Here is a 23,969-nt window from a genome sequence, read left to right as displayed (position 1 = left end):
GACCCAATCTGGGTGGGGATCAGTGGACAACCCTGGGAATCGAACCCAGGGCTCCAGCCCGTCTCCTAGCCCACTGAGCCACCCAGCCGCTACTATAAACTATCTGGTGTGCACCAGAAACTAACTGGCATCAATAATTACACACCATTATTAGGAAGAATTATTAGGAAACTAAAAGTCTGCCCAAGCTGTTCTTTAATGGGAAATTTCAACAAAAGTCATTGAATACAGTCAAAAATGTTTAACCCTTTAATGTCAGAGATGTCGCCAGCAATGCGTAAATAACACGCTCTTTGACATACCATTAATAATTCACCGTTTAAGCGATCTCTGTGACTCAGACGATCCTGACATGGACAGCTTTTCACATCAACTTTGCACTGATATGCAATCACCTGATTTATGTTGCTAGCGTAATTACTTCAATACGATAAAGTATTTTAAGGCTACTTTTCTCCACTTTAGAGTTTGCTGAAATCACATACATGGTTGAAGAGTTAAAAAGAGTAAAAAAAATATCAACATTGGACTAAAGTGGTTAAATGAGTTTAAGAAAAATAAAGCAAATAGAACAAAATAATCCCAAGATCTTTGTTTTTTGTTTAGGTTTCAAGAAAATGTTAAGAAAAGCTATTTCATCCAGGAACTGCATTACCTTTTATTATTTTGGAATTCATGGAGGACACAAACTTATTTCAGATCAAACTATAGATGGATCTCTGGGGTTTTTTTTAATAAAAGAGTTGGAATTGTAAGTACAATGACTTTAAAAGAGAAGGTAACGGGCAAGAAAGTGGTTGATGAGTATCAAAACAAGCCTGTAAAGGAGCCTTTAATGAGAGAAAACCAATTAACCCTGAATAATGGGCTGTCCAAATACTCACACTGAGCCTGTCTCCTGCTTTTCCATCGAGGGACGACTCTTTGTGCAGCAAGCTGTACTGGGAAATCGTCCTGGCGTCTGTCTCCAGGTGCGAGAACACATCGTGCTGATAGTAGTCCATAATGGACAGGGATTTCTCTGCATTCCGTTTCTTCAAGGTCTCCTCACTCTGCTCGACTGCACATGGAGAGAGGAGTTTTAGCCCAAAAACAATGGGGAACACTGGAAGAAACTTTTAAAATAAGTTTGTGGAAAAGATTCTAAAGCACACCAGAGTCGCTCTTTTGAAGCTTGTTCATCGGGGTTCTTAGCGGCGACGCCAAAGTACTCGTAGTTCCCTCTGATTCAGTCTCGGTGTCGCTGTCGCTGACTGGATACACGCAAACTCGCAATGTTTTCTCCTGTAAGTAAGCAAAGAGGCACCAACATGAGCCCCATTGAACTTCACCAGTTTGAAGATCAATAGTCTTAAAACTGCCTGTATTTTGTTTTGGTACCAAATCCTTGTCTTACCTTGTCGATAAGTCATTTTTTAGTTTATTTCCTTAAATTGAACTAACTTGAATTGTTGTATTTCTCAAAGACAAATAAGGCATTTTCATCTAACCGCTAACACCTTTGGACAGGTGGAGTTTCCAATGTTTGACAGTTCTATCCTTAAAGCCGTAGTCACATATACTCAAACAGGTGGTCGCTGGAGGTTTTTGGGTCGTCCAAGTTCGTGGAGGGCCATAGACAGGACCACAAATGTGTATTATAGTTTCCTTGAGGCTCGCACTGCCACTGTAACCCTTGTGCTGTCCTAGGTTGTTGATGTGGGGAGTGAAGTCATCTGGACCCCACAAGACAGTTTACTGAACTTTTTTTTTCCAATGATTTTTGATTTTCACTAATAAAAATAAAAATCTTCCCCATTTTTCATGGAACGGATAACACGTCAGTGTAAGGCTGAGGTCATCTGGACCCCATAAGATAGCACAAGGGACATCACAAAAAGGGAACATACGATTGCCGTGCCTGGGGTAATTGATTGTACTGGGAAGTATTTGTGTATAATGTCAGTTACACACACATATGACGTACAGGTGATGATGTCGAATGCGGTCTTTATGCCATATTCCTATCGTTAGTAAAGCATGGCTCCTTATTGACCAAGCCCAAGTGATACACAAGTGCCCGTAGGATGCCAAATCCTAAATTCTAACAGTATGAACATTAGGGGTGTACAAAGAGCATGTACTTAACACTTGAACAGCATTAACAAGCCTCTTAGGCACTGTACAGGATTCGTGGAGATGAAAAATTGAAAAATTTGTACGCTATTCCTGTGTCCCACCTACTTCATATTTGCTTACCCTTATGTGTTTTTTCAGTGTGCACTACAACTTGTTGTCCACAATATGCCCATAGAAAATAATGTGGATGAACCTTTTCGTTCTACGGGCTCTATGGACTTGTTGTTTTGCGAGTAGACGTCAATTTGATGCACAATGGAGTAGAAATTTTAGGAAAATACTCAAGGCTTTACCTTAACTTGGGAATTATGAAGTAAAATTAGTTAATTTTTTTGTAATTTATCTATATTTATTTTACTTCTTAGGCGATCACAGGGTTGTTTTTTTGACTAACCTTACCCAGCTCTCAAAAGGTTGAACACAAGATAAAGGACATAGAAATGAATTGAAATCTAAACCTACAGGCTGATTTAATTTTTTAAAAAGTGTCAAAAATTATAATTATATGGGGATTGAATGGCTGAATCCACACAACAAAGAGACCAGACATAGCTACAGCATCTTGAGGATACGGTTCTGAACAAACTCTTTCAAATTATAAGTGGCAACTCTTCTTTGCAGATGATATGCTGATATTTATCTACAAAATCAAAGATTTTTATCGGCAAAGTGCTATGTTGTTTTTGTGTAACTGTTTCCTCCTTTGATCTAGAGCACATTTGGAGAACCGAAAGACTTTTTAGTGGTAGGTTTTACATGTAAAATACATTTTCATAATTTGTGACTTTAGATACAATCTCAAAATGATCTCTTGTAGTTTAAGATAAACAGAAGATTTTTCATGTGTCGTTCACAATCCACTACGGCTTTAAAAAAGGGTTTTTCTGTTGCCATACAGACTCAGACGGGAAAATCTAACATGCAGTTGGTGCAGATAACCAACATTTCTTTCTAAACTTGTGTTCCTTAACTAGATTCCAAACAAAAAATCTGATTTTGGAGCTTCTGTAAATGTTTAATAAGCCAATCGTGAACAGAGAATCTTTTCCTTGTCATTTATCCAATAAAAAAAGATGATTAACTACCTGACCCTACCGATGAGCTGGAAACAGCTTGTTGCTAATAGCAACAGAAAGCATCAAATCCAGCATTTGCTATGAGTGCATTCGCAGAGCCTCAAATGGTTTGCGCACCTGGAAACTTTGGCCTTTGCTTTAATTGGCTCATCCGTCAGAATGACAATCGTCTGTTTTCTGATTCCGTGCAGGGAAGCCGGATAAAAGTTGGCCCATTTTATCCGCGAATCCCAAGTCGCTTCAAACTAAGATATAAGGCGATCTAGGAAAGCTTACACCAGGTGATTCATGCTCGCTTGTTTTCATCTTCCTCTCCGTTTCGTCCCCGTCTCCCTCGGCGGAAGCGGAGACGGCGCTTCGCTGGGCACAAAGACTCAACCTTTTGGTCTTGATTGCGTCTGTAAGCGGAGAGAGATTGAAGAGGGATGAGTCATGGGGTGGACAGTAATTAGAAGAAACAACTGCCTCGTATTTACAGCCACCTTGGGTAACGGGCGTTGACGGCAGAAAGATGAATTCTAGTAACGATTTGTCAGTCAGCTGGAAGACCGATGGGCACATCCATTCAAGAAGAACCCATCCACTCAACTATGCCTCCAGTTTTTTCTCCATATACAAATGCAGCTGTGCCACATCTTAGCTGATAATGATGCTCTGCTTCCTTATCATCCCTCTACCTTCTCCTATCTCTGACAGCCCCTGGTTTAATTGTCTCACACTCAAAAATTGTGATGTCATAGAAAATAGACTCACCTGTGTTATAATAACAGGTTGTCGCTACAGCTCTTTTGTATGGAGAAAAACACTGTCTTTTTCTAGATATAAAATCAAATGCAGCCTAAAGTCCTCCCAACATAAATCTAGCCGTGCAATCTCTCCTCCGGTTGTGCTATTGCAGCTTTAATCAACCATCCGATTGTATCTTGCACACTGCAGTCCTTACGTGCATTGCAGCCGACGTGTTTTTATGATCTATGGCCATGCCAGTATGCTTATCTAATTGCATTTCTTGTTTTTATTTTTATTTTATTTCAGAGTATCAGATGTCAGTGTTGATGCAATAGCCTACGAACTCACTGAAAAAACGAGCTTCTTCATTTAATCAATTGAAACCAAACAACTTTCTCTTGTCTGCCAGTTTGGGGGCCTTCGGCGTTCCCCTTGAAGACAGACATACGTCAACAAAGTACATAGACGTCTAGTATTTAGCTGAGATCCCTCGAGATAAAGAAGCTGACTGAGGAGTTCGGCGCTTGGCTCGAACCGGTTTGACGTGTTAATAGAAAATTGTACAGACACTGCAATTTATCTCCCTCTTTTGGCCTTGAATGGCAAGACCAATTAGAGCTGCAAGCAGGACTGAGTGGCTCCACTTTATGCTGAGCAACCCACAGCTGAAGCCTGCGATGGCAGTGTCCTCACCATTGACTTTATATGAGGACTAGGACTGAGTGACCCCTCCCCCCTTGCATTCCGTATAAAACATTGGCTACAAGTAAAGAATACAATCCCATAGACTTCTACTTAGAAATGTGCTACTCATTATTTTTGTCAGAATAACCATTCTTGCTATGCCACCCATTTCTTTCAAATCTTATTTTTTTCATATTTCTTTCTGTAGAGCAGTTATTTAAGTCAAACTGTTCAAACAGATGCCTTAATAAAAGTATGTGGTCTCACATAAAAAAGATTCTCATGTGCCTGGCTTCAAACGGTGGGGGTGTGGCCTTCCAACTAGCTTACCCGTGATTGGCGAGAGTGGTTGTTCACTCAGACTACTGATAATTTCTGGCTCCAACATGGCAGCCCCCGTATTGCAGAAAAATGGTTGATTGAATTGACTTAATTTAGTAATTTTTATGGGTGGTGTCACACTCACTCGGTCCAGTTCTCATATACAGTCAGGGAGTTGTGTTTCTCTAACAAGTTGTTTTTCATTGATCTCAATTCAAACTATTTAAAAATGTTAAGTTTTTCATATTACACAAACAAATGTATATGCAATTTGATTGGCTGATACTGGTCTGCATGTTGACAAATACCAATGGCTAACAAGCTAGGTTTCAAAGGTCAACAAAACATGACAGGATTTTGAAAATGTTGCCTCACTTAACATTGATAGCATGCAGTGAATCCAGTAACATGTAATGTTTCAAAATGGCGGCATAGTTTTACTGTGGACTAAAGTGGCAGCTTCTATAAAGATTATTGTCTATAATAACCAGTGCTTATACATATCTCTAACTGACTATTATTTAAAAAAAATTGAAGTCCCTAATTTTGAGGTGTTTTTTTCCCCAACTTTCCTTTATTACCAATGTTTTTGCTAGTTGGCATAACATCTTAAATATGACAACATATAAAGAAAAATGAACAGATATTGATACTGTGATAATTAAATGTAAACAGTATAAATGCAAGTAAAATTTATGAATGTAATTTTTTTGGACAATTTGATTTAACTTGAATAGCAGTAAAAAATACAGACTTTGTGTCTTGCAAATTGTGATCCTAAATGCTTGCCGTACCTGTGATCTAAAATACTAGCTATACATTTCATCTAAAATGTTTGCTGTACATTTTGACCTAATTTGCTTGCCATACATTTGATCAAAATTGCTTGCTTTACATTTTGATCTAAAATGCTTGCCGTACATTTTTGATAGAAATTTCTTGATGTATTCTGATCAAAATTGCTTGCCGTACAATTGTAATAAGATTTTTTGTCTTATATAAGACCTTAAAAATTATGAAAATATGGTGACATCAGTTCATAATTATATGAGAAAACAGTTTACAAAGAAAAAAAGTGAAAAAGACATGTCCCCTCCCCCCAAAGACCAAAATGTGAAAAAACACTAACCTGTGGATGCCAGCTTGGGCAGGCGACTCTGGGTGTCCGGGGCATTTCTGCTGCAGGTCACAGTGGGATCAGACAGGGAGTGACCCATGCTGGTAGTGGGGGTGTGCACATGGGCTTTTGAAGGGGAAGGCACTTTTGAATCGGACTGTGAGGGGTCAGGGTGGGAGGAGGGAGCGTCCCGACTGCGCTCAGTGGAGCCGGCGATCACCCCATCGGGACTGGACTCAGATTTGGGGATGTGGCGACCGCTGGCCCGCGTGACCGAATCGGGCAGGGGGAAGGTTCCAATTCCGCTGTCCAGGGTTCTCATCTGACAGCTGGAGCCTAGAGTGACAGGGAAAGGAGCGTGACAACTGGGAGCAACAACCAGGGAGAATACGAGAGGGCTTGGATTCACATGCAGCGGAAGGGATTGTGAGTAAAAAGGGAATCTGCAGAAGGTTTGATAGGAAGAGAGGAAAGAAAATAAGCAGCAGCAGTTATTGAACCATACTTCTTTATGTCTTTTTATGTTGCCATAAAAATGCCACCCAACCTTTGCCAGAAACCATGAATTTTATGCACAGTTGAGATGTGTTTAATAACATGGATTTGGGGCTTTTGTTATTCCAGTTAACAGGAACAGATGGACGCCTTAAAAAAAACTACAAATCTTTGACGCGTGAAGAAGCAGATGGAACGACGGCTAAGTTCAACCCAGGTCTCTGCAACTGTAAAAGATAATGGCTAAAATTGAAATCAGATGGTCTACGTTGATATATGTTTTTTAATTAATCAAAAAACAATAATGCTGAATCCTAGAAGAAATATTTTGCACTTTGTGACAAAAATGCACATTGAGCATGCTCAGTTTGAGGAAACAGGGAGGGTAGCTACTTGTGAGGAAGTAAGCTAATAGATAACTCAAATACGCAATTTTTTTCATATTATTTTGATATGAAAACTATACTAAAGCTCTTTAAAATCTAAATGTGTTATTTATTTATTATTAAAATATGATTTGCCAAAAATGGTTTAAGAAAAGGGGGTTATTTTTGTTTGCTAGCTGCTAGCTTAGCCTGTCTTTCAACTGAGCATGCTCAGACTGCTGAATATTTCACGCATGATTGCTTTAAAGCTAAATGCTAATGAGGTAATTTAAGCTACATTTTCACTACAGCGCTTCAGCTGTGAAAATAAAGCTTTAGGATAAAAAAAAATGTAAATCCGCACTAGCATTTCTAAATTAATACACTAAAGAGACTATTTTTAGTACTAAAGACCCACTCCTATGAAAATTAATTTTCGGGTTTTGAGGTAGTGGGAGAGAATGAAAACAGAGAGGGGGAAGTAGGCGGGGCTGCTCCAATTCAACGCTCACAACTGAGAGGAAAATGTCTAATAAACTACTGCTGCTCTACAGAAACTATGTCTCAGAAAACAACACAGGTTTGCTCACAGTGATGTCCAACCACCCTCCCACCAAGGGTCCTACATGTCTAAGGTGCATCAAAAACCAAGAGGGGGTGGAGCAAATCCAACCATGGTTTACTTCCAAGTAGCTCCACCCCCAAGGAGCATGAGGTCGTAGCAGGAAGGAGGGTAGGTTGGGGACAGCTTCCAGACTGACCCTCAATTGGAAAAACAACTGTGCCCCCAGTCTTGGGCCCAAGTCTACCCAGCCCAGGGGCCCCATTGTAAGAAGAGGCCCCCACCCCACACAAAGAGGGAGGAGCCAAGAAGGAGGCAGTCCCAGGGACAAAACCCAGGGCCCCGCCCCCAAGTTTTGGTCAGGGATTGATGGCACAGATTGCCTCAGTGGTGACCCCAACCCACTAATGACTCAAGATATCATAGCAATAGTGGACCCCCCCTTCCTGCCAGAAACAACCCGCCCCCCGCCGGGGCCAAGTGTCGCCCAGACCAACCGTAGGCCCCAAGCGGGTTGCCCTACCCTGTCTTAGGGTGACAGCGGGAACATTCCCAGCCCAGGTGCAGAAGGGCTGCCCATCTGGGGCAGGAACCCCTCTTCCAGGGGCGGGGCCCTGACATAATCCCACTTAAAAGACCACTTTTGAAAATAGTTCAAAAGATGACCAGAGTGGGTCTTTAAAGCTAAAACTAAAGCATATGTATAAGCAGATTTGACCATTTTTACTAAAATTTCCAGAAATTACAAAAAATACTATTCAGTTTTCTAAAAATATATATTAAGTAAGTTTATGTATGTGTTTGCATTCTCAAAGGTTTAGACACATTTCTCGGCCAGAAAAACTTCCTTAACCTGATGAAAAGCTGCTCAGCAAAGAACCAACTGAAAATGAGCTTAATTTTCCAAATGCAACTTTGAACTAATTAATTACTTCACTTAATTTTGATTAATTAAAAGCCCTTTATTCCTAAATTAATACATACATTCACACACTATGATAAAAAAAAAATCTAACTAATGCAAACTGTATGTGATTTATATGAATAAGTCGATCCTTCTGATCATGTTTTGGTACTTTTACTTCCAAAAAAAGTTTGAGATAAAACAAGAATACATGCACATATAGGGCAAAAACTTTCATCACAAGCTGAAAAAAACGTGTTTTTCATAAAAACTGCACTGTAAAACGTGCAAATGTTGGATCAATTTACAAAAGTTCTGTAATTTGCTACATTAAAAAATATCAGATGATATAAAATTCAATTTTGATCAAAATCAAATTTAAATTTAATTTTAAATGTAACAAAATATAGAATTTTTGCAAATTGAGCCAACGTTTCACTTTTTACAGAGTAAAATGCCTAAAAGGCAGACATGAAAATATAAAAAAGGAGAAAAGGCGAGGTAGCTTTGTTTTTTTAATCAACCGGACAAACACATTCAGTGGTGCAGACGGCCTGGCACTTTCCTCGCATATGTGAAACACACGAGGACGGCCACATTCACCAAAACCGAATCACAAACTCTGAACTGAGCGCACGTGTACAGATAAATAATAAACCCCACAAAGCTGTGTTTATAAGGAGCGGTGCAGCGGGGAGAGCCATAGATTACACAGCTGTGTAATTGAATGCCAAGGCTGGCAGTTCAAAATGCCCTTTATTCCCAAACTATAACAAGGTCCACGGTAATTCTACCCGGCGGCAACAACAGCCAGCAAGCTAGTTTTTCACCAGCTCCCCTATCACTTCTGCCTGCAACCTCCAGGGCTCGAGGGGAGGAAGCCGGTTAGCCGGATCCTCCGCTGTGTGAAATTGGCTTCCATGCAGTGGAGACAGAGAAGTTATCGCCGAATATCACGGCCTAATCTTTGAAAGCAAATGCCACAAGTTCACCGCGGTGCATCCTGAGTCATTACAGATTCTTTATATTTGCTTCAAGCGATCGGTAGGATCCAAATATTGCTGCACAACGGAGTAAGTTTTGAGGCGAAAGTTGCTGCAAAGCAATTGGTATCGATCGGCTATCACACACACAGATGTATTAGAGTCATTTTGGGTTTCTGGTTGGTCCAAATTTTATTTATTGTCCCCGCCTGGAGGAGATTGCCTTATGATATCCAGCAACAACTTCAAAGGCGCGTCTATGACACGGACGCCGCTCCGATTCTTGCATCTGCTTGCATCACGGACGTCAGCCGTTCCTCTGATTGATGTGTTTACCCCGCGTTTAGCCGCGTGGCCGAGGAGGCGCGGCAGCTGCAACTCTTATGAAACATTCGGTCTGGAAGTGCTTTGCTGGCAGAATATTAACAACAACCAAAAAAAAAGCAAAAACAATTCAATCTGTTTATTCAGAGCGACCCATCCCATTACCCCACCCCCCACCCGACGCTCCTTCCATCAGCACTTTTTGCACATCTGCTCTCCACTATTCGATCTGAAACATCAAAGAGACTTTAAATCCAGTTTTTATCAATAAAAAACGAAAAATTTCACCCAAACAAGTGATAAATAGTTTTAGCATAAAGATGGAGAAACTAAAATGATGTTTAGGTTTATTTGTAAATGTTTTGGCTTAACCCCTTAATGACGGAATTTATTTGCAGCTATGAAATAAAAAAAAATTAAAAAATCACTTATGTTTTTGATATAAGGTAGAAGCTATATTTATGTAAATCTGGAGCCGAACTGGTTTGTTGCATATTTGCGACAACAGGCATTAATTGGGGTTAACGTCAAACATCCATCATTTTTTTACCTACTTATTGGCCTTTTGGTTATTTTTTTTTGCCAAAATCTAAAAACTTTTCTAGGACATAGTTTCTGCAGAGCGGCAGGAGTTGTGGAACGAAGTAACCCCACTCCCACTTCCTGTCACCCGTAACTCAAGAGTTCTCTGTTTACACTCTCTCCCTCACACCCCCAAGCTAACATTAGCGGTGCAACAAAAATGGTGAGAAATATTGTAGCTATCCATCCGTACACTTTTGCGTCAGATGCTAGCTCAGACGAGGAAAACAAAGATGGATCTATTTGGCCTGAGCGGTCTGGTACGGTACGATACGGAGAGTTCCCGTACGGTCCAGTTAATACTGGGGAGTAAAAAAGAAAAAGTGTAGACTAGTGTATTGGCAAGAGCCTGGCGATACGATACGTATCGCGATACCTGGCTCACGATACGATATGTATCCCGATACATCCCAAGACAGTGCCAAATCAGTTTTCCACAATTTTTTAAAGAGTATGACTTAGAAAAAAACGGAATATTGATTCATTTTAATAAAATGGTAAAATTGATTTTATCTAATCATCACAACGCTAAGCCCTGCAACTGTATCTCATATACAAGTTGCTTTTACCCAAGCAAATTCATGGTGTAATAAATAATTAAATATTGCCATGTCAGCACTTTAAATCGAAAAAGCAACAACGATGGAGGTCATCCAGGAGCTCGTCTTTTTTACTGTCTTACCTCTGGTACATTGCGTATAACAGGACTTGTGACCAAAAGAATACACAGGAAACTTCAAAAACAAAAAATGCTTACAAAAGTTGAAAACGTTGGCTAAAATGAACGCTATATTGGCGCTTTCTAATGATGTCATCACTTTCTGAACGTTTCAGTGGGTGGCTACAGCAGCTCCAACTGTTTCTTCCACTTTCAATGGACCTACAACGGATGGGGGGGCCCCCGAAAATAATCTTTTATTCTTATATTAAATGTGCTATATAAAATAATTTACAAAAAAAATGATTATAGATAATTTACTTGATATTTTATGGGGGGTTTAAATTCAATGTTTTACCATTGAGTCACTGTGCTAAAAACTAATTTCTAGAGCAGCTAACACTAGCACAGCACATTCAATATCCTTTCTTATGCTCTTAAGTGTGTTGCTTGCTGTTACATTGGAACTTGTATAGAGACAAATTTCCTACGGGACATTAAAGTGAATTTGATTGAACTGCGTTTGTGAGGATTTCTTAATTCAAATTACGTTGGATCAGAAAACTGGGTGCTGGAAAATTCTCAGACCAATGACTATAAAATAGGTGTACTAAACCCCACTCTACGTTTTTCTGAAGTATCCACTTGAAGGCAAAATGTCTTAATTTTCATATCTGGCTCAAAACTACGGCTGTATAACTTCAATAAGTTGTTTTGCTACATTAATTTTAGCATGGGGTTGTGAGAATCTGTAAGCTAGCATTAGAGAGTGAAAATAAAGGCTAACTAGGATGCTAGCATAGCTAATTTCCACGCGAATATTCCCGCCCACAACTCAGAATTATGTTGATAATGAGCTACAGAAAAAATATAAAAAAAAACTCAACATGCCTTTTAAATTTTGGCTAAAAACTGCTTTGTCATAGTACATCACGCTCAGAACGATATTACAATAGAATAGAGTTGGAGTGGGACTTTTTTATGATAAATGAGGACATATGTGAAGAAAAGACGAATAAAAATACACTTCTAGGTATTTTTTTAAATCAAATAATTTTGAATCATGAGCAGATGAAAAACAATTTGAAAATAATAAGCTAGCAGTAGAGTGTGCTAACAGAGAGCACTCTGTAACAAGGAGGGGAGTGGGGGAGGGGTTGCTCAGTCCTTTAGCAGAAAAAGTTTAGTTTTTTTTCCTTCAAAAAACAACATAATACTAATTAAAAGACCACTGGGAACTTCTGGAGTGGGACTTTATAAGTTTTTGGTAGATAATTTCTTTAAATCATGGCAGCCCAATCAAAAAGACCGTCTGAACTGGTAGTCTGATCCCAAACTCCCCCTGAGTGACAACAACTGACAAATGGACCCCATCCCCCACAACCTGCAATTTGTCAACCTGCAAACGCACCATCATTTCATCTTCCTTTCTTTTTTTTATTTTTTTTATGTGCATCTATTTTCTCTCATGCCTGTAGCCACTCAGGCGTTGTAAAACATGACCTGGGCGCACATCAATCCCCCTGACTGTCTTGTTGACAAGATGCTCTCCCCCCCCCTACAGTAATGGTGCCGAGAAATGAGCTGTCAGTCACGTCACGAATCCACAACCCCCAAAACGCGCGGACGCTCTCGGAAGCAGCTGGACGTTTGTTAGACAAAAATACCTTCTTTACCTGGCAGAAAACAAGCGTGCGTCGCGGCTTTTTGGTCAGTCTTCAAGCTCACCTATCATGTGGTCTTGACACGACGTGTCCGGAATGTTCCCCTCCTCGCTTTTGGCCTTGAGGCTGATCTTTTGCGTCAGTATGAGGGTCTGAAATATCAAAGGAAAGATCAAAAATCAGCTAACGACTTTAAAAAGTAAACATACTTACTAAGAGTTCAAAGGGTTCATTGAAGTTAAAAAACTTCTAATGTGGACTTAAAGACTTTGAGTTTCGTGTTTTTAAAGTTTATTTTTTTCTCGCGGGACGATAATTGTTCTCTTTGGCTTGCCCTAATTAAATCATTAACCCTTTAAGACCGGAGCTCCAGTGTTTATGTTCTTTGATTTACTGTAATTTTGGCTTTTCTCCTTCAAAATCTAATGAAATGACATTGAAATTTTGTGTTTAGGCGTCACAGGCGCTAAAGGGTTAAAGAAAACGTTGAAGCGGAGCTCGTAGGTCATAAAGTGAGGCTCTTTTGTTGCATTTCCATAGGGAGGGGAGATGGACGAAGAGCGTGCGGGAAGGTATTAAATGGCCCTTTTTGTCAAACGGAGTGGCTCAGATAAGGGGCCTCGGCGCGTTATCAAAATTCCACATCACCCGGATTAAATTTCCTATATTATGCGGTGAGACTGTCACTCTCCTCTTGGGTTCAGACTCCACTTTCTTTTTTGACTCCTGTCTGTTTTTCACCTCTCCATTATTTCTCCGTATTCCGGCTGTCGGATAAAAAAAGGATCAGGCCATTTTGCTTATAGAAAGAAGGCTAATTTTAACCGCATCGTGCGTGGAGTGATGGATGTCTTTGGACGGGCTGAAGTTGGAAAAACATCAGCCTCAGTTTGGTAATAAAACACACGAAAAAAGAAAAAAGAGGCAGTGAATTATACCGTAGACTGAGTCAGAGCACAATCAATAGTGAGCCTTCCGGGATGAGAGGCTGAAGAGGCGGTCGGTTGGGTGGTGGATGGGCATGTTCTTTCTGCTAAACAATGGGGTTTGGGCTAAAAGGAGAAACAAAAACTGTAACAAAGAAGTTTGTGTTTCAAGTTGAAAAAACCTTGAGCTGAAAGGTTTTGTTTTTTTCTTTGCTGATCGAGGCAAAGTTTAAGAAGCAAGTGCTATAAGAAGCTACATTAATACTGAAAGCGATTCACGCGCCAGGGGCCCCAGTTTCAATGTTAAGTTAATGCACTGAAACGTCAATCGATTAGCAAGAAGTTTTGGTCGGTGTGGGAGGAGCTCAAAAGTTTAGTTTTTTCTTTGCTGATGGTGGTAAAGTTACGTAAGAAGTGCTATAAGAAGCTACATTAATACTGAAAGGGGTTCACGCGCCAAGGGGGCCCAGTTTCAATGTTAAGTCAATGTACTGAAACGTCGATCTATTATCATGAAAATTTGGTCGGTGTGGGAGGAGCTCAAAAGTTTTGTTTTTTCGTTGCTGATGGTGGTAAATTTTAAGAAGGAAGTGCTACAAGAAGCTACATTAGTACTGAAAGCGATTCACGCGCCAGGGGGCCCAGTTTCAATGTTAAGTCAAAGTACAGAAGCGTCGGTCAATTAGCAAAACGTTTTGGTCGGTGTGGGAGGAGCTCAAAAGTTTTGTTTTTTTCTTTGCTGATGGTGGTAAAGTTACGTAAGAAGTGCTATAAGAAGCTACATTAATACTGAAAGGGGTTCACGCGCCAAGGGGGCCCAGTTTCAATGTTAAGTCAATGTACTGAAACGTCGATCTATTATCATGAAAATTTGGTCGGTGTGGGAGGAGCTCAAAAGTTTTGTTTTTTCGTTGCTGATGGTGGTAAATTTTAAGAAGGAAGTGCTACAAGAAGCTACATTAATACTGAAAGCGATTCACGCGCCAGGGGGCCCAGTTTCAATGTTAAGTCAAAGTACAGAAGCGTCGGTCAATTAGCAAAACATTTTGGTCGGTGTGGGAGGAGCTCAAAAGTTTTGTTTTTTTCTTTGCTGATGGTGGTAAAGTTACGTAAGAAGTGCTATAAGAAGCTACATTAATACTGAAAGCGATTCACGCGCCAGGGGGCCCAGTTTCAATGTTAAGTCAATGTACAGAAGCGTCGGTCTATCAGCAAGACGTTTTGTTCGGTGTGATGTTTCCAGAGTTCAGATATCTAGGCTTCAGCGTAGAATTTGCATGTTGTCGCATCAACCAATCAGGAACTCAGCTTTGTCCTGTGACGTATTAATGATGTGATGAGTGGGTGAAGTCTTAAATCACCATGTGGGAGGAGCTTAAAAGTTTTTTTTTTTTTCATTGCTGATGGTGGTTTAAGTATGAAACGCTCTAAGAAGCTAGCTATGAAGCTAGAAGTTAAATGTTAATACTCCAAACTCCACAAAGAAGGTACAATATGGCTTATTAATATTTAGATAATGATAAACATTGCTAAAAACACAAAATTAGAAAAAGTAAAATAACTACAGATAAGTTTTAGATATGTATTTTAATGGAAAAAATATATTTTAAATTATAAATTTTTCAACGGCTGAAAAATTAATGATAAAATAACTTTTTTTCTTTTTTTCAAATATGAAAAAAGTGAGATCAATAAAAAACAGAAGCAAATCAATAAAAATAAATTATATAAAAATAGAAATTAAATAAATTAATTATTTTAATTAATTAAAAAAATGAATTAAATTAAAAAAATATATACATAATTTTTCTTAGAAAGAAAACTGGGGTGAGGAAAGTCTGAGACAGCTGAATGGAAGCAGAATTAACTTTAATAATTCTATTTAAAATTACACATTAAAAATGTAAATTGATGAATACGCTAAAAATGGTAAAAAATCTAAATAAGACACATTTAAAGAGAACAAAGATTTTGGTGAAAAACAGTCCAAAAGAGCTTAATGAAAGCAGAGCAAAGCTTTATACTGGATTTTAAATAAGGTAATAAAACAACTGTAATTTTTTAATAGGATGAAAACTGCAGAAAGTAATCTAAAGCTTGGGTAAAGTTCAAAACTTGTTTTCAAACCACCTTTTAAATGATGAAGGTGATGCTATTTTGTAAAACAACAAGGAAAAGAAAAGCTTAAAAGCTGATTAATGAATTAAAATCTGGAATCCTTCAGGAGTTGTTTGAAAAATGTGTTAAACGAACAAAATTAGCCCAGAAGTGGAATTGTTGCTCACATTATCTGGACAGATCTGCATGTCCCCCTTCGTTTCACAGTGTTTCTTCGGCGTGGAGATGGCAGGTGGCGAAGCGTTGCCCTTCACAGCAGCTCTGCAAGCAAACAAAACACACAGTTTGTGTGTGATAACTTGCTTTGCGAGCTTACAACAGAACACATCTGTCACACTCAAAAGAAAAAAAAAGAAAAGAAAAACGGCCTCTTTGAAGTGGTGCCTCCCTTTTGTGGAGGAAGCTGGAGTTTGAAGTGAAAAATCAATAAAGTGACAAATATGGGAAGAGTAGCTTTTCTAAGCCTCCTTTACCTTAGTGCTGACTGCTCGTTCATGAGTTGCTTATGCTCACTAAAGCAAGGAAGTTGCTCTCTATCAGCATCTCTGCTAGTGAAATGCAGAGATTTGTATTTTAGACCTTATACTACAGTCACCAGTACAACTGTGGGATGGTAGAATCTTCAAGATTAGCTGCTAATGCCCAATTTATTTGAAAATATTTAAAATCCACATATATACATAAAAATACATATACCACAGGTTAAAAATATATCTACCACCAGTTAGAAATATATATGATAGGTGAGCTTGAAGACTGACTATGTAGCTGAAATATGAGCTAAACTCAAAAAATAGACTAAAAAAATCTTAGTAAATGCCAAAAACCTAGCAGAAGGGTAATTTTTAGAACTTTAAGCCAGAAACGTTTTTAACATAATTATGAATGATAAAAATGCAGGAATATTATTCCAGAATAAGTCAACTTAAACCATAAAAACAGGCCTTTTATACACATGCCTTAGACATACTCAACAATACGACCACACGAACAATGTTCCACTTTTCCATTTTCATGACATAGGTGGCCGTACAAGCCTTAGGGGACATGCAGGACACACCTGTCCTCCCTGCGACCCTCCACTGGCCCGGACAACCCAAATAACCCGGTACAGGTGCAATTAACTACTAATCAACTGATTTATTAGATTTGAGTCTTACTCATTGTCTTGATTGCACCGGTGATGCTTACCTCCCAAGAAGCTCTTTTACAAACTGGTCCTTGCCGATTAACACAGTTGTACTCTGGATCTGACTGGCGATCTGACCCATCTGATTGTTGCAGTGGTCCATGATGGAGCTCAGCTTGTTGTTCATCTCGGACAAATTCTGGACCTCCTGGCCATCCTTCTTCTTTTCCTTCTTCTTGTCAGACTTGATCTGTTTGCCGCCGAGCACCGACCCGATCTTAAGCTCTTTCTTCTCTTCTCTTGCCTTCGGGGAATCTGCTTTTTTGCCGCTCAGAGCCGGAAGTTTGCTCTTACGGAGGCCAAACCAGTTGGCTAAAGACGGGCCCGTCTTCTGTTTGGCCTCATTAGCTGCTGCCTTCTCCTGCTCTTGACTTTTCTGCAGGTTTTCCTCGATCCCCATCATCACTTTCTCTTCAATAGTGCATGTCGTCGGGCTGATTTTTTTCTCCTCTGTGTCTGGGAATTTGCTTGGGGAGCCCAACTGGGTTTTGTCTGGCTCAGCAGGAGAGGTGGCAATGGCATCCGCTTCTCTTGTAGGACTTTCTGGGCTGAAGACAAAAGCAGAAGGAGGCTGGAATTGTGGATGAGAGGCCACTTTTGCTGGCTTTTGCACGTTATTAAAAGCAGTTCTGTCACTTTTGGACAAGGTACGAGCTTCTTTTTGAGAGGGTGAGGTGACTCCGTCCCCTTTTACTCCACCAGTGGGTCCCTCACCCTTAACACATGACTGAAGGGTTTTCTCAGGGAGGCCGCTCTGACTGTTTGGTCCCATCATGCCGCCATGATGGCTGAGCCTGGTTCTAGGGGAATGTATTGGACTTTCAGCCAATCCAACCCCAGTTGTTTCGGAAGAACCCTGTCTCGACAGCGAATTCCCTCTTTCGCCTGAGTTAGTGATGATTTGAGTCCTGATTCTTCCTGGCCCCTCCAGACCATTGATGTTGGGTTTCTCTATGTAGTTGGTGCTGAAGCTCTGACTGCGAGCTTTGGCCCCATTCATCCCTAAAGCTGGCTTCAGGTGGGGTTTGGTATTAATAGATATGGATCTCCCAAAAAGTTGACTACTCCTTTTTGCCTTGTCACTCACATTTCCTTCTACTGACAACACGGGAGGTTGTAAGTCCTCTTCCTGTGGCTGACACAGGACTTCCCCTTTCCCTTCGGGGACAGACATGGTGGGTGTTGAGTCGATACTGTACACTGCCTGCGAGCCGTCACACTGAGTGGAAGCATTTGAAGTCACAGTTTCCTTGGAGACAGAGTTGATATGATCTTTCTCTTGTTTGCCTGGTATAGTAGGGCTACTTTTATGGCTGGGAGGAGATTTTAAAAAGGCTTTAAATCCCATTGGGATTCGAGTCTTTGAGGCTTTTTCTGACAAATTGGGAGACAAAACAGCTGGGCCCGGAGGGCTGATGACCGCTTTCTGTGGCTCTGTTGGACACTGAGCGGACTCCTGGAGAGATATTGGTAAACTAATAGAAGTCTTCTGTACTGTCTGGTGGCTGTTTTCTTGAGCAGGCGTCCTTTTATTCGCAAAGGAGTTTTGAAGGGAAGACACTCTTAGAGCGCTGTAGGGAGGAGGGACATTCTTAGAGTTTTTAGGTGCAATTTCAGGTACTCTGGCACACCCTGAGCTTGCAGGTGGGAGGTAGTCTTTTATTCGCTTGGAAGTGCCTTTAGTTGGAGTCTGAGTCACGGCGGTGGACTTCTGAAGGTGCTGGGTGGTTTTGTCCACCAGCTTCTGAGGTGCAAGTGCAGTTCCGTAGCCTGCATCTACGTCTAAGCAGTCTTTATCCTTGATGGGTAGCGTGGCTTGCATATTTGGTGCAACTGAGGTGTGGTAACTCGGGGGAGGGCCCCTCACAGTGGTTGGCGTGGATGGTTGAGCAGCCCCTGATTTGTGTGCTTGAGGCGACCCTTCGTAATTTGGTCTGACCAGTAAGGAGGTGGTGCGTCCCGGGGGAGGGGGAGGAGATGGAGACCTGAGTTTGTTTTTGCTGGTTTCACAGTGTTTGTCTCTGGTCGGCTGTTCGCTGCTGTCAGAAAAGTCGAGGCGCCTTTTTGGAAGGTGGGGGGAAGTGGAAGAAGAGCTTTTGCTCAAGTCGGCCTGACCAGGCACCTTGCAGTTCACAGCTTTCGGACTCTGAGTGGAAGTTCCCTGCGTCTTGATGAATCTAGACATCTTGACTGTAAGAGAAGACGGGGATTTCTCCTGAGTGGAGGGTCCTGAGTTTCCACTGACACTCGGCTCAGTGGTTGTCCCCTTGGATACTCTTAACGGGGAAGCTGAGGGCTTATTGACACCGGGGATCTTCGAGCCACCAGACTTGGGGCTGTTGACATCACTCATAGGAGGAACAGAGAAGCCTTTGTTAGTTCGACTGCTTGGTGGCTTGATCAGCTTCCTCTGAGGAGCTAACTGTAGCCTTTCTGCACTTCCTTCCCTGCTATTATTACCTTTACCTGATCTACTCTGATGTTCTGAGGGCTTTTCAGGAGATTCAAGAACACTATAATTTGTGGTGTTCGCCGAATTTTGCCTGGTTGGCCTCTTTTGGATCTCTGTGGCTTTACAACCTTCTGCTCCTGATACCAGTCTTTGAGCACACAGATCAATAGGTTCTCCTTCTGCATCAAATACCGTCAGTACGCTCTCTTCAGACTGGGTGCACTTGGTTGCTTTAGGTTCTTTTAATAAGCTGAAAGGCTTTGGCCTCCCGTCTGCAGACTGAGTGCGCCCCTGGTCTTTTTGCATGTACTGTTGTTTGAAAATCTTGATGGTATCCCTCGAGAGCCTCTTGATATCTCTCTCTGCTAGTTCTTGCGGCTGACTGCATGGAGCCTTGACCCCTCCAGATCCAGGAATGGTTTCCTCTGGATCATCTGGGTCGGATAGGCAACTCGGACCTTCTACTGGAGCAGGATTTCTGTGCTGAGTGGCTGGCCTGCTAAACGCTGATTTACGCCCTTCTAAAGGAAGAAAACTGTTTATGAAACTCATGAGCTTCTCTGGACGCTCCTTTGAGTCATAGGGTTTTGAAGCTATGGGGCACGAGGTTCCATCACCCATAGCGTCTTGTGTCCCCTCCAAGCTGCACAAACTATCGGAGATGCTGTGAGAGAGCTTCTTGCAGTGAATCCAGCCGTCCTTGGTGGGGATATTATCTCTGCAACTAGAGCGTGCCAGTTCATCGTCAGCATCGTCCGAATCGTAGGAAAACCGCCTTCCCAGAGCACCAGAAGCTCGGCTGACATGGACAGGTTTGGACACCCCTTTGCTGCTGCCCTTGATCCCCAACGAGTAGATGCCCTCGTTGGAGTTCATGCAGTCTTTGTAGCCTGACTTGGACACTCTAGAGGAGCAGGAGGAGCTCCTATTCTTCCTCCGCTGGAGCTTTCTCAGACCCTCGAGTATGTGGCTCTCTTTGCGCCGCGTGGGAGGCTGTTCCTCCAGTGGTGCGCAGATGTTACTTGGAGCTGACGAGCCCAAACTCAGCCTCTTCTCCCACGTCAGGGATGACTAGAAGGCAAAACCAAGAGGTCAGAAAGGCAGTGAAGCTTTGAGGCCTGGTCATCAAAGTGTAATCGGATGCCAATAAGGTTAAAGCTTTGTGCATAATTGACGCATGTTAAAGACCGCCTATGGTGTTCACACCTGACAAGCAGGGAGGGGCTTATTCTGCTTTCACTTTTTCCACTGTCTACTATTGCAAGTGCATCACCTACACTTGGAAGTCCCTTGGCGTGAAATGACAGAGTGGTGCAAATCTCGCAATTTGGGCACAAAATGGAACCGGATCAGTTCATTGCTAACGTCTTTGCAAGAGTGGATACGGATGAACATCCTCTCAGTAGCACTAACTTGATTTACCTTTATTTGAAAAACAAACACAGATGTTGTCAAGTTCTTTGCTGCCACGCGCTACTACCAAATCCGAGTACCTGATTGGTCAAAACTACTAATACTGGCAACGAGTGTTCAATGGTCACTTGTACATGAAGCCCAAAAATGGTTGTAAAAACGTGCCTGTGAACAACTGACTTTATAATAGAACTTGACTGAGCGAGTGTGATGTCACCCATAGAAAATAACTGACTTCCAGTTCCAGCAAAGTAAAGCATATTCAATTGTCATTTTTTCGGGATATGGACGTCGCCATGTTGGAGCCAGACGACAGCGATAGGTTTGAGTCACTCTGAGTCAACGTTTCTATGGCAACTACTGTAGCTAATCATGAGTGAGTCTCTTGCAAGCCACACCCCTTCCACTAAAAGTGTAAGAATCTGGTAATCAAATGTTGGAGATGGAGGCCAGCGGGCACCACATGATTTTACTGAGGCATCTGATTGGTCAGTTCCTAAATTGAATAAAATATGAAAAAAATTAAGGTTTTAGAGCAATAATGGTTATTCTGACAATTATAACTGAGTAATAGTTGTTCTTCTTAGAGTCAGTGGGTACTCCCTATTTGGAATGGTGGGGGCCACTCAGTCCAGTTCTCTTTATACAGTCAATGTTGTGAACATTACAGTTTTCAATAAGGAAGCCCTAAACACGCATTTATGTGCGTTCACATTGACTTTTACTTAAAAGTGGCCCCTTGAACGCACCTTGCTGGATTTCAGCTGCTGTTTGACAGCGTGGATCTGTGAGTTTCGAGAAGATTTACCATTTTCCCGCAGGAGCGTCCATCATTCCAGGTGTAGGAGCCGCTGGAGAACTCGCTGCACGCGCTCGACAGCGACAGCTCGCTGCTGCTGCAGCTGCTGCGGGGATAGATGGGCGCGGGCGCCGTCAGACTCAGCTGGCTCAGACATTTGGCCACAGGGACACCTGGCTTTCCATTCGAATGAACCTCCTTCGGTGGGGAGAAAAAAAAACAAAAAAACAAAAGAAAGGAGTCATAACTTTCTCTGTAAAGCATTTTCTGGTGCAATAACTCCAGCTCGTCGGCTGATCTGATTAGTGCCCCAATGGAGAGACTTGAAATGAGAGGTTACTAATGTCGTGAAGGTGCGACTCCCGTGCATTGCTTAACACGTCGCTTTAAATGATATCTGCACTTTCCGATGATTCGCAATCCACTCGGGGACTATTCGTTTTTCATTTAGTAAGTCTCCCTCTCCGATAGCACACATTACAGTTGATCAGATAGCATTCTCAGCGGACTCAAAGAGAAACTCATTTTCAGACCGTGATGCATAATACATAAGATAATGCACTATGATGTCCTGTGGAGTCACTTTTACCCAGTCGAAATCGATGGTTTGCTGGTAATATGATTAGGATTTATTCCTTTTAGGGCCAAGTGATACCTCCTGCCGACAGGACAGGTCACGCCGGTATTTTTGTATCTAAGGTCCAACGGCGTGCCATCAACGAAAATCTTTTTTTTTATTTCTCTTCATGCTTACGTTGGAAGGGGACTCTGTATTCCTGGAAAGGAGGAACGCCTTGCTCCTCTCTGGCTCCAGAAGCAAATCGGCCGCAGACAGATCCATAATCCGCGAATGGAGTTTCTGAAATTCCAAAACACATTTTAAGTCACTATTTTTGCAGTAAAACCCCAAAAATTCAGACATGAAATGCAATAACTGTAGAACTTCTCCCCACTTTCACAGCTCTCATTAATGAAATCAGCGGAGAAAGAGTCTGAATAGAAAATAATTGCATTAGGGAGTGAGGGATTCTTTAAAGTTAGGAGCCACTCTCTTCTTAACTCTTGTGCTCAAAAGCAAATACATCTCCACACATTCATCTCAGAACTTAATTACACATTATTCCCTAAGCTCAAATTAACTTAAACTGTACTATATGGAGGAAAGGACATTTGATCGTAAGCTACATTTCATTCAGCGGCTCTTATCTTTTTCCTTGCGTTCTTTTTTTCATTAAATGTTACTGATGTGCACAAGTAGACTTGGGGGGGAAAATAAGAAAAAAAAATCAATATATATATATATTTATAAAAGAAAAAAAAACATGTTTAAGAAAGTAGCAGCCACCTTAAGAAACTTCCTTTCAACCCCCAAGAACACAAAAAACGAAATCTTTCTTTCTTGACAGCTTCTATTGACTTTTTGTTAGCAGTAAAAGCCGCCCTCTAAACAACTTTTGAGGAGAAAAACAAACAAAAAAAATCTCTGCACATGAAACCAGAACTTTTTGCTGTTTGTTTGGTCTCTGAAGAGTTGTGTGTCTTCGCCTGTGGATGTAATGCAACCAGCAAATGTTTTTCTTTAATTTTCAGTTGAAAAAAATCTTTCAAGGAGAACAAAATATGATTTTTTTTTTTTTTACAGTTTTATGTAAAAACGTGTCCGTTTAGCTAAAATGTAAAGATTTCCTGCTGTCTTGTTGTGATGCATGGATGACTTTGGCTGCTGTCATCCAGGATGGGAGTGGCTGAAGTGTCGCAGGGGCCTCTGATCTTATCATTGGGTGCTGGATTTCACCTTTTCAGCATCCTCATCAAGGATTCAGTCAATAGTGCCATGGGGTCACGGGAGGGAGTGTGGGGGGGGGGTTGGAAGACGGTCGAAGGAAACGGTAGATGACAAAGCCGGCTCTTTGAGTTTCAATGCCAACGTCAAAGTCAACGAAACTAATCGTAAAGCTCCTGTTCATGCTGACAGGACTGTAATACATTATGTGATTATTAGCCTCCTGATGGCTTGAATGACTTCATTTTTCAAAGTCTTATGAGACTCGGGAAGAAATGACGGCTTCCTGGTTTTATTCTTTGTCACTTTCTTTCTTTCTTTCTTTCTTTTTTTTTTAACCACGGTTGTATTTCAAGACTACCATCTGAGATTAGCAGCTATAGGAGAAGTTTCGACAATTTTAGCGGTTGTCAAGAAGACAGACGGCTGCGTGGAAAAAAACACTGTAAGTGTAAAATAGTAAAATTTTTCTTTTCTTTGGTTTATTTTTATTCTGTTCTGTTTTTCTTTAACTGTTATTTTGTGGTTTTGACCTGTAGTTTGGATTATCTTGCAAAGTGATTGATCAGATCTACAAGATTTGCAAGTTAATTGATAAAAAATGTAATCTAAAATGTTTAAAAAAACATTTTACGTTTATACTTTCATAAAAGTAACTGTTTTTTTTTTCTGCAGATAGCTTTGTAAATCATAATTATTTTTATATA

General features: G+C 41.1%; 1 protein-coding gene across 4 annotated transcripts in view; it reads right to left on the bottom strand.

The window, feature by feature from the left end:
- The window catches only part of LOC112156703 (nck-associated protein 5), a 196,632-nt gene that overhangs the window by 12,961 nt on the left and 159,702 nt on the right, over window positions 1-23,969 (bottom strand). For 3 of the 4 annotated variants that reach the window (XM_024288992.2, XM_024288990.2, XM_024288993.2), the window contains 9 exons: window positions 22,234-22,338; window positions 21,489-21,677; window positions 16,818-20,338; window positions 15,794-15,887; window positions 12,647-12,734; window positions 6,058-6,381; window positions 3,471-3,592; window positions 1,155-1,284; window positions 885-1,060 (listed from right to left, as the gene is read on the bottom strand). In XM_024288992.2, the coding sequence (XP_024144760.1) occupies window positions 885-1,060; window positions 1,155-1,284; window positions 3,471-3,592; window positions 6,058-6,381; window positions 12,647-12,734; window positions 15,794-15,887; window positions 16,818-20,338; window positions 21,489-21,677; window positions 22,234-22,338 (4,749 nt within the window). The other variant, XM_024288994.2, reaches the window with a different exon arrangement.

This window comes from Oryzias melastigma, linkage group LG2 (genome assembly GCF_002922805.2).
Source record: "Oryzias melastigma strain HK-1 linkage group LG2, ASM292280v2, whole genome shotgun sequence".
Lineage (NCBI taxonomy): Eukaryota > Metazoa > Chordata > Actinopteri > Beloniformes > Adrianichthyidae > Oryzias > Oryzias melastigma.
Note: the sequence above shows the minus strand (reverse complement) of the source record. Positions and strands in the feature narration are given on the sequence as shown.